At 48.0% G+C, this 13,087-nt stretch overlaps 1 protein-coding gene across 1 annotated transcript in view; it reads left to right on the forward strand.

Annotated features, from left to right (window-relative positions):
- POLR3B (RNA polymerase III subunit B) overlaps positions 1-13,087 on the forward strand; it is a 1,087,861-nt gene that overhangs the window by 133,059 nt on the left and 941,715 nt on the right. The window contains exon 2 of the mRNA XM_085652533.1: positions 5,064-5,096. Coding sequence (XP_085508659.1) covers positions 5,064-5,096 — 33 coding nt within the window. The remainder of the gene's footprint in view (positions 1-5,063; positions 5,097-13,087) is intronic.

Raw genomic sequence — 13,087 nt, forward strand, 5'->3', positions numbered from 1 at the left:
GGCAGCCTCAGCCTCGCGGTCCCAAACGGACCCAGGACTTCCTGCCCAGACGGCAGCCTTAGCCTCGCGGTCCCAAACGGACCCAGGACTTCCTGCCCAGACGGCAGCCTTAGCCTCGCGGTCCCAAACGGACCCAGGACTTCCTACCCAGACGGCAGCCTCAGCCTCGCGGTCCCAAACGGACCCAGGACTTCCTACCCAGACGGCAGCCTCAGCCTCGCGGTCCCAAACGGACCCAGGACTTCCTGCCCAGACGGCAGCCTTAGCCTCGCGGTCCCAAACGGACCCAGGACTTCCTACCCAGACGGCAGCCTCAGCCTCGCGGTCCCAAACGGACCCAGGACTTCCTGCCCAGACGGCAGCCTTAGCCTCGCGGTCCCAAACGGACCCAGGACTTCCTGCCCAGACGGCAGCCTTAGCACAAGTTCATCCTATAATTACCACGACATACAACAAGGGAACCAGTGTTACTATGTATCAGATCACACAAAGACTGCTAGTTGAGCACAACCTGTTCCCCAGTTCGAGGGGCTCCTTTCTCCCTTATTCAGCTACCACTTACCTGATCAGGATTAACATCTGTTCATATCAAGTCACAGCTGACTAGAAGAATAGGCTACCCTCTTATACAAGAACACGCAGCACATGTTGATTCACTACAAACTGGATACTTTATTTAGTCACTACATACACGCTCACAGAACATAATACATATCACATATGACCTGCAAAGAAAAGTGATAGATTAAGTTGTACACTCTAATAATAAAGGGGTTGACATCACCTTGGTCGTATGTAGCCTGCACTCAATGGTCATCTAGGTTCCCTTCTCGTCTGTGCCTCGGCTTCGCCTGGAAGTCACACCTCCGCAGTCACGGATCTACTCCCTTCTCCTTCTCCGAGTCACTGGGACCTCTTCCTCATCGGCTACTCTCTTTTCTTTGGCTACTCTGTTAGAAGAATATCTATCTCTCGGTTTTTCTCCACCTTCAAGTTTGTCATCTGTCTTCCCTGGAATAGGTAGTAGCTTTACTGCTTAACGGCCAGGTGCCGCCTACGGACTAAAAAGCAAGTGCCAGTATCTGCCTCAGACTTTCACTAATATAGAGGTGCATTTTCTCATGGAAAATTCCAGCCCGTAACCTGCCGCCCACCAAATTCTTGTACCTCCCCGTACCAAGGGCACGTTCCCAGCCGGCCGGCCTGATGTAGTGTCTTCGGCATGAAGAAAAATACAATCCTTCGATAAGGGCCGGCCTGAACCGGTTCTCTCCAAGCGAATAACACCTCATAACTAAAACATCACCCTCGACCTAGAAACTTTCCAAGCTGCCGGAGCGGAAAGAAAGATGGAGTCTCTCCCGTTTAAGGCCTACCAGGCCTGGATTCAGCACGACTCCATGAAATACCCTCACTATAGAACAGATTACCCCTAATACTAACGCATCTATCCTCTAGGATATATGTGCAAACCCTAATCTATGGGGAAGAACACAGGATCATGTCGAAGTGCCTAATAAATAGGCTCTATACACTACTCTAACCCTTAGACTTGGATGGAAAGAGACTGAAGTCACATTAGTTCCTCTCAATCACAAGAGAGCTGGGAAAATCGAGCAGTACAGGGAGTTATTCTGATTTTAGCATCTGCAGGTGTACCTCTCTTCCTGGAGTTTTTGGCACCCTTCCCTTTATATTCCCGGTAGGGTGGGGAGTTTTTCCCACTGCCCCCCTCTGAACCTTTAGTTGGAATGTCTTTTTTTATCAAAAGGTGCTTTGTTTGTATCTTTATTCCCCTCAGTACTCTGCTGAGCCTTAAGTTCTTGAGCACCAGTATCTTGGACTACTCCACGCTTCCTGCCCTTTTTAGACGATTTATTTTTTATAATTTTGGTAGACTTGATGACTTTCCTTGCTACTTTGTCTTTAATCTCCTGTATATCTCTATTGGGCAGGGTGGGCAGTGTAGGCAGAGAGGACGGCGTCGGCGGCATAGGCACACTGTACTTGGCTGTTCCAGAGCCCCCCTCTGGCTCACATGCCTCAAACAATATGGTGGAGAGGACTTACCAGTCTTACCGATACCCCGGGGCCCCAATACCTCACAGACTTGGTCCTCCTCTTCAATATCAGCCAGGCTTCTTCCACTTTCCTCTGCAGCGGCTTCTTCTCCTACAGTCTCCTCTTTCTCCAGCGTGAACACTGCGGCAACAGCCACGTCCCTTGTGCTGGCTCTGCCCACTACTCTCCCGGAAGCGCTACGAGAGAGACCGCCACGGAGGAGACCACGCGCTGCAAACCCCCGGCCTCTCATCGGCTCCAGAGCAGCCCAGAAGCAGCGCGGGAGATCCAACGGAAATTCCAAACACATCCCAGGTAGAAGGATTATTCACCGTAATATTTAGCGAAAAAGCAAACTGACCACCCTGTACTTTAGCTATAGTTACAGCGTGCTATATATTGATAGAGCAGAAGAGCTGCCGGCGCCGGCATGCGACCGCTCAGCTCACGGCCGCCATGTTCTCCACTACTATATATACTTCTTATCATTTGGTTTAACAGATCACAACTGTTAATGCTATTGGGCTTTGGCAGCCAGATGCACACCTTATTGAAATGCAGTGCTTTACTCTTCCTTCAGTGACCATGGGGAAAGGCAACACCACAAGTATAATACAGCTTCTAGTTTATAAGCGATCTTGGCAAACTACAATTGCAGTTTAAATACACTGTAATTACTGCACAAGCTCCACAGACTATCTCGGTTCAAATTTGTTTAAGTGCTACTGTTTCAAAGTTTCACTCTTTGCATTTCGAAATAGAATACAGCTATAATTTTGTGTTATGCTTTTATATGTTAAAACTGCGGTTCACCTGAAACTCAATTAGAGTAAATTTAATTGTTTTCAGTTGAATAAATCATTAAACACTTTACACGTGTACAAAACTCATACTGCCTTAGCCATAGTATCTTATTATTAACACATTGTCATAAATCACATAAGGGTTTTATTTCCACAAATTGCATTTTATGTTCGACACAGAATAGATGACTAGAACAGTCATAGATTAATAGGTGTTTTTTGCTCCCCCTGTGATCACACAGTGAAGAGGAAGAAATGTGAAAAAGATAACAAAGTGCGTGTAAGCCAAAACACACAACCGTTGGCTAATATTTTACTAAGTTGCTTGAAGCTTGGTTTAGCGATATCAGTTCTTTAAGTTTGTGTGTAATATTTTGTCGCCAGTGTTTAGACCTTGTTTGAATTGTTGAGGTCTCATCGAGCCTAGTAAAAATGTGACACACCTTAGTTGATAGATCACACCAAATATTATAAAAAAAATTGGTAAATGGAGATGTATGTAGGGCTAGATTAAAGTAAATATTCAGCCAAGTTTAAACGGTTGAGCGGGCACGTGCTCAACTCGATGGCCCTTATGGATGGCTTAAAAATTGTGAAAACCATAGTTACTGGATTTGTTGCAAAGCGTCATACTGAAGGAACAGGGGTTTACTACTCGACTTGCTTGGTGGGGGAAGGAAAGGTGTAGCACCAAGTAAGAATATTAAATTGTAACTTACCCTCGGGGTTAATTACTGCAACCTGTCAGTAGAACCGGTCTATTTATAACCATGAAATGGTGCTTAGCCTATATACATCAGAAAGCAAATATTCTGTAGAGTGGATTATAGCTTTTGGTAGTATTGACACAGATCTAATGTGAAGGTACACAACCTGTAATCCTGATCACACATCTAAGATAGCTTGTGAATTGCTACTTGTTAACCAGGTCACTTAGGTTGTGTTTTAACAGAAAAACGTGTGATTGGTTTAGTACCACTTTGCCAAAGTTTATTGATAGGCACTGTGTTTACTTGTTACATAGCTTGTGAAATTACAACAAAGATAGTGTGCACTCAATACATGTTGCTTACTTGCAAGTGTTACTCTGATGTGGTCTCAGGGGACCTCTCTCTCTGTTAGGTTGCAAAAAATACAAATTGATATTTTTTTATAGCTGATCGTGTTCCTACTCTTTCAGGGAACAAACATAAATGTAACAAATGAACCGGAAGCATCTGCTTTCTGGTCCGCTGAGATCACACAGGTTCTGATTTCAGTCACTGCCATGATTGACATTATTAGCTTTATGAAAAAGAATTGGCAATTCTGCTCTACTTGATGGTACATCCAGCATATGAAACTCCAACAATTGACTCCGCAAACCACTGGTTACATGTAAGTAACTTTTTCCTACTCTTTCCCCTGTTTGCATACATCCCCATATTCGGCATGCAGGACATGTTTACTATTTAAATAATAATTATTCCCTTTTGTTTGACAGCTAGTACAGAGGTGACTTGTGTGGAGCTTGATTTAAGCTTCAAAATAATATACATTATACATTCAGGAACATTGTCTGTTGCAAGTAACAGAGGTTCACCTCGCATATCAGATTAGATCTAGTATGCCAATGGCTTAATCAATCACTAGTTGTAAATAAAGGTATCGGGCACTGTGTACTTTGTACTGTATCCAGGAATACATTGTCATTAATTGCAAGTAAGTAATGTATTTAAGGAACTAACATGATCGTATATAACAGTGTATTAGGAATGTCACTGATGGATGGAATTGACAATGTCCATATTAGTGCAATTCATATGCTAATATTGATTTTGTGATCTATCTTGAAGCGGGTGCGCCATTTGTGATGTACAAAACCCTATACATGATGCAGGGATCCAGATTTGGGGTGAAGATTGAGATAAATAAGCACTCCAGCATATGGCATGCTGATGAATATCCTAAATATAAATCCATTTTGCATGCGAGATAATTAAGAAACAGTTTATAACTAGAAGTGTACAAGTAGGTGTTTACTTGCAAATCAGTTTTACACTTGTTTATAACCTTGAGATGAAGTATTGTTATGCAAAGTACATCAGTGACTGTTTCTGTTGATAAGATAATATTTTAAAGAAAGGCAGCCATTTAAAAGTCTCACTTTCCTCTAGAACGAAGAGTGATGTTAATGTTTTGTATTTCCTTTATCAACAGGAAAAATGGAAGCTTCTACCAGCCTTTCTAAAGGTACTGTAATGATGGCCTAATAGATTCTAACATTTTTTTAAAATAATTATTGAGCTACTTAACTTTACAAAAATATAACTTTTGTTTGTCGCTAAACATAACATGATGTTTCAGTAAGTACTTCCCTATCGAAAACGTTGTTGTTAGAATTGTTCTTGTGCTTTTCAAAGTGTGATTACTTGATTTTAAATTGACAAGGAGAGCTCCTTTGAGATAGTCATTAATAGTCAACTCCTTTTTGGGGATCTCTATTGAATTTCCTAAATCATGTTGTTATTTTATTCTGTAGCCATCTTATTTTCTCTCCTCTTATACATTGGTCATCCGTTGGAGGTTTTTCGCTCTAAGAACTCCAATGGAAATTAAATACCTGCTGATGTTGGACTGTCTTACTGCCCATGATCCAGAGTTGTGGTTATTGATTCACAGTTTTTTGTGAATATAAAGGTTTATTTTGATAGTTGATTTTTTAATGAGGAATGATAAATGTACAAACTGTATAAAGCGGATTACAAGCCCAGCCACACATGCTAGAACACTGCGGCCAACCCATAAACTCTATGCACAGTGTACCTTAGCCTGATTCATTTACTTCTGAACTAAAGGTTCATATGGCAGTAGTAGCACATTTCTATAAGTGGCTATTAAAAGATGCTACCAGAACTCCCTTATAGAGACTTTTCAAGCTTACTATTTTTATGCTCCGGTTCGACAGCAAAGCTGTTGCCAGACAATTATGTGAAAATCACCAGTAGAGGATCTTTGGCTCCGTCCACATATTGGAAGCCAGGAGTACATGTTTTGATTGGGCAGAAGTATTGTGTTTCAAGAAAAAAAAGTATTTTGCCTCCTCCCAGCTGTGTTCATTTTGTTTATTTATCCAGCTGCCTGAGCTTGAACTTTCACGGGCACATGCATGACATTGTCATGCTATTAAAGTGTCTTAGATAACTGGACAATTTATGGTGATCTGTTTGGCAGCAGCACAGATGACAGTCATTAAGTTACAGGGATTTTTAGCTCCGGCTCGACAGTGCAACTCTCACCAGATATTATGTGATTCACTAAAAAGAGCGTTCAGAATCCTACTGAGATAGACACTTCGACTCACACGTTGACCCTCCTGAGTACAGAATTTGATTGTGCCAAATGTGTTTGCTTCCACTCAAAAGATAGCATCTATTGCACTTTTTGGCTTGTGGCAATGTTTATACTCCATGCAGCAGGAATGAGTTGGTTATGATGGCAGTCCAGTGATCAAGGTCTAAAGGCCTGACCAATTTATTATGAAATGTGTATTTATTGTGAGAATCATATGTTAAAGTTGATAGGCGTTTAGGCGTGGATTGTTGTTACTTTATATAAAAGCCTACAGATAAGTATTTTGTTGATTGGAGTGTCAAAGATTACGGTAGTACGCAAGGAGTTTGACGTTGGCCACTCTGACAAACCCTGGGGGGTTTCACTGTGATAGGTCCTATTGAGTGTGTTTGTTTTTTGTTTTGCAAGTTTTATTTTTCTACATATTTCTAATTTTATAGCTGTATGCATGAAGGTTGCCATTTATCTGTACTTGAATAATCTGGTGTTGGGTAGTGTGTAAAGGCTTCATCAGTTCATTGGGAAAACTATTCCAGATTTTGGTTTATTATGAAAAGTTATGATAAACCCTTTTGGCCTGGATAAATTATAATGTAAAGCATGCTTTTAAAGATAAAAACAAGTTACCTGTACACTGTGGTTCTCCAGTATTGATTTAGTTTTATAGATTCACATGCTTGAATTTTCCACATCGTCATAGTGGGAGTCCCACGGTAACAGTAAATTAGCAGTAGTAAGTTTTAAACTTGATTTCCCTTGAAATTCAATAGTATTCAGTAACCAGTTAACATCATTTTAGAACATCCAAACTTCAGCCAATCCGAGTATAACCTCGATTGTCTGAAAGAGACACGTTAGTAATAGATTCCTTACCTTGGAATATCCCCAGGCGTCAGACTGGATCCGGAAAGTTTATCTAGCAGTACCCCTGCGCATCAGTAGGTGGCGTCCTGCGGCTCCGCATCCGTCGCTGGCGTCGTAAGCGCTGAGATGACGTCACGGAGACTACTTAGGTGCCACCCATGCGCGCTGACGTCAGTTCTTTCTTTTTCTGCGCCAGCAAGCGCAAATCCGGATAGAGCACGTACCTTAGTCACTTTTTGACTACTCTTTTGAGACTTTTGTCTCCCCCCCCCTCCCCCCTTTTTTTCTCCTGGTGCACGTAGGGATGCCTGGATTTAATTCCTGTGGGGCCTGCCGTCGCAATATGTCGGTGGCGGACCCCCATGATGTTTGCCTCTACTGCCTGGAGACCGACCACGACTCCCGGGACTGTCGGGCCATGGCCTAGAGGGAGCGGCGCTGGAAACTGCTGGAGGCCCGGCACTCGTCCCAACTCCGCTCCAGGGACCGTTCCCGGGACCGCTCGCCGAGCCGCAGTCGTCGCTCCTCGGGCTCCAAGTCTTCGCCCTCGGATTCTGGTAAGCGACGACATAAAAAGAAGTTGAAGAAGCGTGTTCGCTCTCCAACGTCCCCCTGTCGGTCCTCAGATGTGGACGAGGGGGACAGGGGTTCTGCCCCTGTGGCTCCCTTGGAGCCTGGGAGTCCCACGGCCTACCCGCCTTACCCGGGTCTGTCGGCAACTCCTGAACAGGTGCAAGAGTTTCTTGCCACCATGGACCGCCTTTTTAGGCCTCGGGCTCCCTCCGGCGCGCCTTTGGGCCCCGTGGTCCCGTGTCCAGACCCTGTTGGTCCGTCGGCGCCGCCGGCGGATCGAGCTTCGGCGCCACAGGATTCTACGCCGTTTGCTCCGACCCCGATCTGGAGGACGCCGGCGACCTCGATGTCTCTTCTGACCCGGGGTTTGCCTCTCCCCCGCCTACAATGGAGGAGGGCGCTTCCTACACGATGGTGCTCAGTCGGGCTGCTGAGGTCCTCAACCTCGATCTTCCTACGATGGCCCTCAAAACTAACCTCATCACCGAGGTGCTCCAGACGGCGTCTACTTCGTCGGAGCCGCTGCTTCCCTTCAATGACTCCCTCACCGACGTCCTGTTGGGTACTTGGTCGCGACCGGCCACAGGGGCCCCTGTGGATAAGAATATCACCAGACGTCACCGCCCGGGGCCTGGTGATCCCGCTTTTCTGACCACTCATCCTACGCCTGAGAGTCTGGTCATCCAAGCCTCGACGTCACAGAGTTCCTTTCCCACGGCTCCGCCGGATAAGGACTCTTAGAAGCTAGAACGGTTTGGTAAGCGGTTGTTCTCGTCGGTCAGCTTGGGGCTGCGTTCGGTGAACACCGCCTGCTTATTGGGCCGCTAGTCCCACACGGTGGGATACCATTGCTCAGGTGTTGCCTCAGTGTCCTGAGGAGGTCCAGGCTGTACTTTCCCAGGCGGTTGCTGAGGGTAAGGATGCGGCTAAGTTCGCCATTCGGTGTGGTTTGGACACCGCTGACTAGTTGGGCAGGGCGATTTCTACGACTGTGGCGCTGCGTCGCCACGCCTGGTTGCGATCCACGGAGTTCTCGCCCGATGTCCAGAGCTCGCTCATGGACATGCCCTTTGATGGCACTCACCTGTTTGGCGATAAGGCCGACCGTGCACTGGAGCGTTTTAAGGACTCGCGGGCTACGGCCAAGTCCTTGGGTCTTTCTGCAGAGAGCTCGGCCACTCCTGCTTTTCGTTCCTTTCGTGGCCACGGCACAGGCGCCCCCAGGCACGTTCCTTGAGCAAGCCTGTGCAGAACCAGCCTCAGCGAGGCCGTGGACGCGGCTTCCGCAGGGGCGGGTCTGGGAATCAGCGTGGGGGTCAGTCCACCTTCGCTGCTTCTACCTCCAAACCTTCCTAATCCGAGCTTTGTGGAGCACCCCACGCCAGTGGGTGGCAGGATCCGCCACCACCTCCCCCACTGGCGCGATATCACATCGGACAAGTGGGTGTTGCAGATCATCCGCAGGGGATACTCCCTTCCCTTTCAGTCCTCCCCTCCAGCCATGCCACCTCGGTGCCTCCGCATGTCGGGGGATCACTTGGTACTTCTCCAGCAGGAAGTCATGGCCCTCTTGGCCAAGGGGGGCCATCGAGTGCGTTTCTGGGCCGGAAGTGGGGAGTGGTTGTTGTTCTCACTACTTTCTGGTCCCCAAGAAGGACAAGGGGGGCTTGCGCCCCATCTTGGACCTCCGGAACGTCAATCGCTTCCTCCGGATGGAGAAATTCAAAATGCTGACTCTGGCTCAGGTCCTGGCTGCCCTCGACCCTGGAGACTGGATGGTAGCGTTGGACTTGCAGGACGCATATTTTGCACATCCCCATCCTGCCGGCCCACCGGCGTTAACTGCGGTTCACGGTAGGCCAGGAGCATTTTCAGTTTGCCGTGCTCCCCTTCGGCCTTACCAGCGCCCCTCGGGTGTTCACGAAGGTGATGTCAGTGGTCGCAGCTCACCTGCGCAGGTTGGGGTGTCAGTCTTCCCATACCTCGACGACTGGTTGTTGAAGGCGGGCTCGCCCTAGGCAGTTGTCAACCACCTTCAGACTACGGCCGACCTCCTGCATTTGCTGGGGTTTTCCATCAACGTGCCGAAGTCGCACCTGAGTCACTCTCAGAAGGGCTCCTTCATCGGAGCGGTTCTGGATTCAACGCTGTTTCGGGTTTATCCTCCCGAGCAGCGAGTCTGGGATATTCAGGCCGGATGACTCTCCGACTTCTGGGCCTGATGGCCTCCTGCATCCTGCTGGTGACACATGCCAGATGGCATATGCGGGCTCTGCAGTGGGACCTGAAGTTCCAGTGGGCGCAGCATCAGGGCAACCTGTCCGATCATGTCCAGATCTCGGAGGGCACTGCACGACATTTGCAGTGGTGGCTCACGAATCGCGATTGGGTCAATGGCAGATCCCTCTCCCTTCCCCAACCGGAGCACACAGTGGTGATGGATGCGTCTCTCCTGGGATGGGGAGGCCACTTGGGAGAGGCGGAGATCAGAGGCCTCTGGTCTCCGGCGGAGTCCCAGCTCCATATCAACCTTTTCGAACTTTGGGCAATCCGACTTGCACTGAAGGCATTCTTTCCCTCTGTCCGGTGAAGTGTTGTGCAGGTGTTCACGGACAACACCACTGCCATGTGGTATTGCAACAAACAGGGCGGGTGGGGTCCTGGACCCTATGTCAGGAGGTTCTGCGCCTCTGGACATGGCTAGAACATCAGGGCATTTCCCTGGTGGTTCAACACCTGTCAGGTTCTCTGAACGTCAGGGCGGACGAACTCAGCCGCCGTTGCTTGATGGATCACGAATGGCGTCTGAACTCTGACGTGGTGCAAGGTCTCTTTCTGCAGGTGGGAGAGCCTTGGTTAGATCTATTCGCCACCGAAGTGAACGTGCAATGTCATCAGTTCTGCGCGTTGGAATTTCCAAGGCAGCACTTGCTCGGCGACGCTTTTCGTCGCAAGTGGATTTGCGGTCTATTGTACGCCTTTCCGCCTATACCACTTTTTCCCAGAGTGCTGAAGAAGATTCGGTGCAAACGGGCCCAAGTCATCCTTGTGGCTCCGGATTGGGCACAAAGATACTGGTATCCCGAGCTATTCAGCATGGCGATCGATCCCCCCCCCCGATCCATCTGCCTCTTCGGGAGTATCTTCCGTCGCAGCAGCAGGGGGCGGTCCTCCACCCGAACCTGTCCAGCCTCCACCTCCATGCGTGGAGATTGAGCGGCGACAGTTGACAGCTTTCGATCTTCCTCCCGAAGTCTGTGATGTCATTCTGGCAGCCAGGCGTCCCTCCACTAAAACGGTATACGCCTGCAGGTGGAACAAGTTTGTGGCATGTTGCACAGCTAAGACTGTGGATCCCCTTTCTGCCCCTCTTTCTGAAGTCCTTCTGTTCCTTCGTTCTTTGGCCCGGCAGGGCTTTGCTCTGGGCACTATCAAAGGTCATCTTTCTGCTATCTCCGCCTTTTTACGGCTTCAAGATCAGCCTTCTCTTTTTAACTCCCCGATTGTTAACCATTTCCTGAAAGGCATTGCGCACTTGTTTCCTCCCGTGCCGTTCATAATGCCTCAGTGGGACTTAAACCTTGTCTTGACATATCTGATGTGCACTCCCTTCGAGCCCCTTCATACCTGTCCTTTCGGTCTTCTCACTCTCAAGACGGCTTTCCTGGTAGCTATCACCTCTGCCAGAAGAGTGAGTGAGCTCCAGGCTCTTTCTTCCAAACCTCCTTTCATTTCTGTTCATCTGGACAAAGTGGTTTTAAGGACCCGTTCTTCTTTCTTGCCAAAGGTTGTCACTCCCTTCCACATTGGGCAGACCATCACTTTGCCCACCTTCTTTCCGCCTCCGCATCCTTCAAGGGAGGAGGAGAGGCTCCACCGTCTGGACCCAAAACGGGCGCTCGCATTCTATCTGAAGCATACACAGCAGTTCCGGGTGGATGACCAGCTCTTTGTTGGCTACGTGGGCGTCAGAAAAGGTCAGGCTGTGCACAAACAGACCATCTCGCGGTGGGTCGTTCTGTGCATCAAAGCATGTTACTCCTTGGCTAAGAAGGAGCCTCCTGTAGGGCTGCGTGCCCATTCGACCAGGGCAACTGCAGCCACTACTGCATTGGGACGCGGCGTTCCCTTGCAGGACATTTGTCAGGCAGCTACGTGGGCCTCGCTGCACACGTTTACCAAGCTTTACTGCCTTGACAGTCAAGTTCGGGGAGACGGCTTCTTTGGCCGTTCTGTTCTACGTGACTTTCTGGTGTAATCAATTTGCAGACTCACCCCCAGGGTTGGTATTGCTGGGGAATCTATTCTATGGTAAGGAATCTATCACTAACGTGTCTCTTTTATATGCACAATTTACTACTTGTGTAACGATATATCTGTAAGAGGCATTAGCTAGTGATAGATTCCTTACCGCCCCGCCCATCCTCCCCGTTCTGCAAACTGATTTCTAGGGTTAAGGTCATCCCCTTTTTCATGGCCCTAGTTTCATGGCACCAGTGCTCAGTTTCTTTCATGGCTCTGCGTTCCTGGCGCGGAAAGTAGTGTACAGAACTGACGTCAGCGCACATGGATGGCGCCTAAGTAGTCTCTGTGACGTCATCTCGGCGCTTACGACGCCAGCGACGAACACGGAGCCGCAGGATGCCACCTACTGACACGCAGGGGTACTGCTAGCAAATCTTTCCGGATCCATTCTGACGCTTGGGGATATTCTAAGGTAAGGAATCTATCACTAACTAATGTCTCTTACAGATATATTGTTACACAAGTAGTAACTTGTGCATCGATCCCCTTCAGGGCCCCCATACCTCAGATTTCAGGCACAAATGCAATTAGAAGAATAATAGAGGTATGGATTAGTAAACCTGGAAGGGGAGGACAAAGCGCCGCATGTGAATCTATAAAATATATCAATACTGGAGAACCACAGTGTACATGCAAGTAACTTGTTTTTTCTCCAGTATTGTATCTTTTATAGATTTGCATGCTTGAATCAGTTTTTAAGATTCAATGGAGGCGGAAGAAGGTGAACCACCCCACCATGCGACCCAAAACCGAGAATAATAATCAAAAGCAGACAATGTAAATGCAGAAAAAGAGACAACCACCAAACAGTTCTACAGGAAAAAGAATAGACCGTAACGAAAAAAGGCATACCTTATGCAAATAGTCGTCGCTGGGCTGCTTGTCCAACCAATAAATCCGCCTTCTGCCATATATCCAGGCAATAATGCCTCTTAAAGGTATGGACGTTTACCCATGTCGCTGCCCTGCAGATGTCGGGTAAATGCATTCTGACAAACAGGGCCGAGGCTGCTGCCACCTTCCGGGTGGAATTTGCTGTGACCTTAGGCACAAGCAGGCGTCCGGCTTTCTCATGGCAGACAATTATAGTCGAGGAGACCCAGCATGCAATATATGCTCGTGTCAAGGCCTGACCCTTTCTAGAGGCA

Source organism: Triturus cristatus, chromosome 4_1 (genome assembly GCF_964204655.1).
Source record: "Triturus cristatus chromosome 4_1, aTriCri1.1, whole genome shotgun sequence".
Taxonomy (NCBI): domain Eukaryota; kingdom Metazoa; phylum Chordata; class Amphibia; order Caudata; family Salamandridae; genus Triturus; species Triturus cristatus.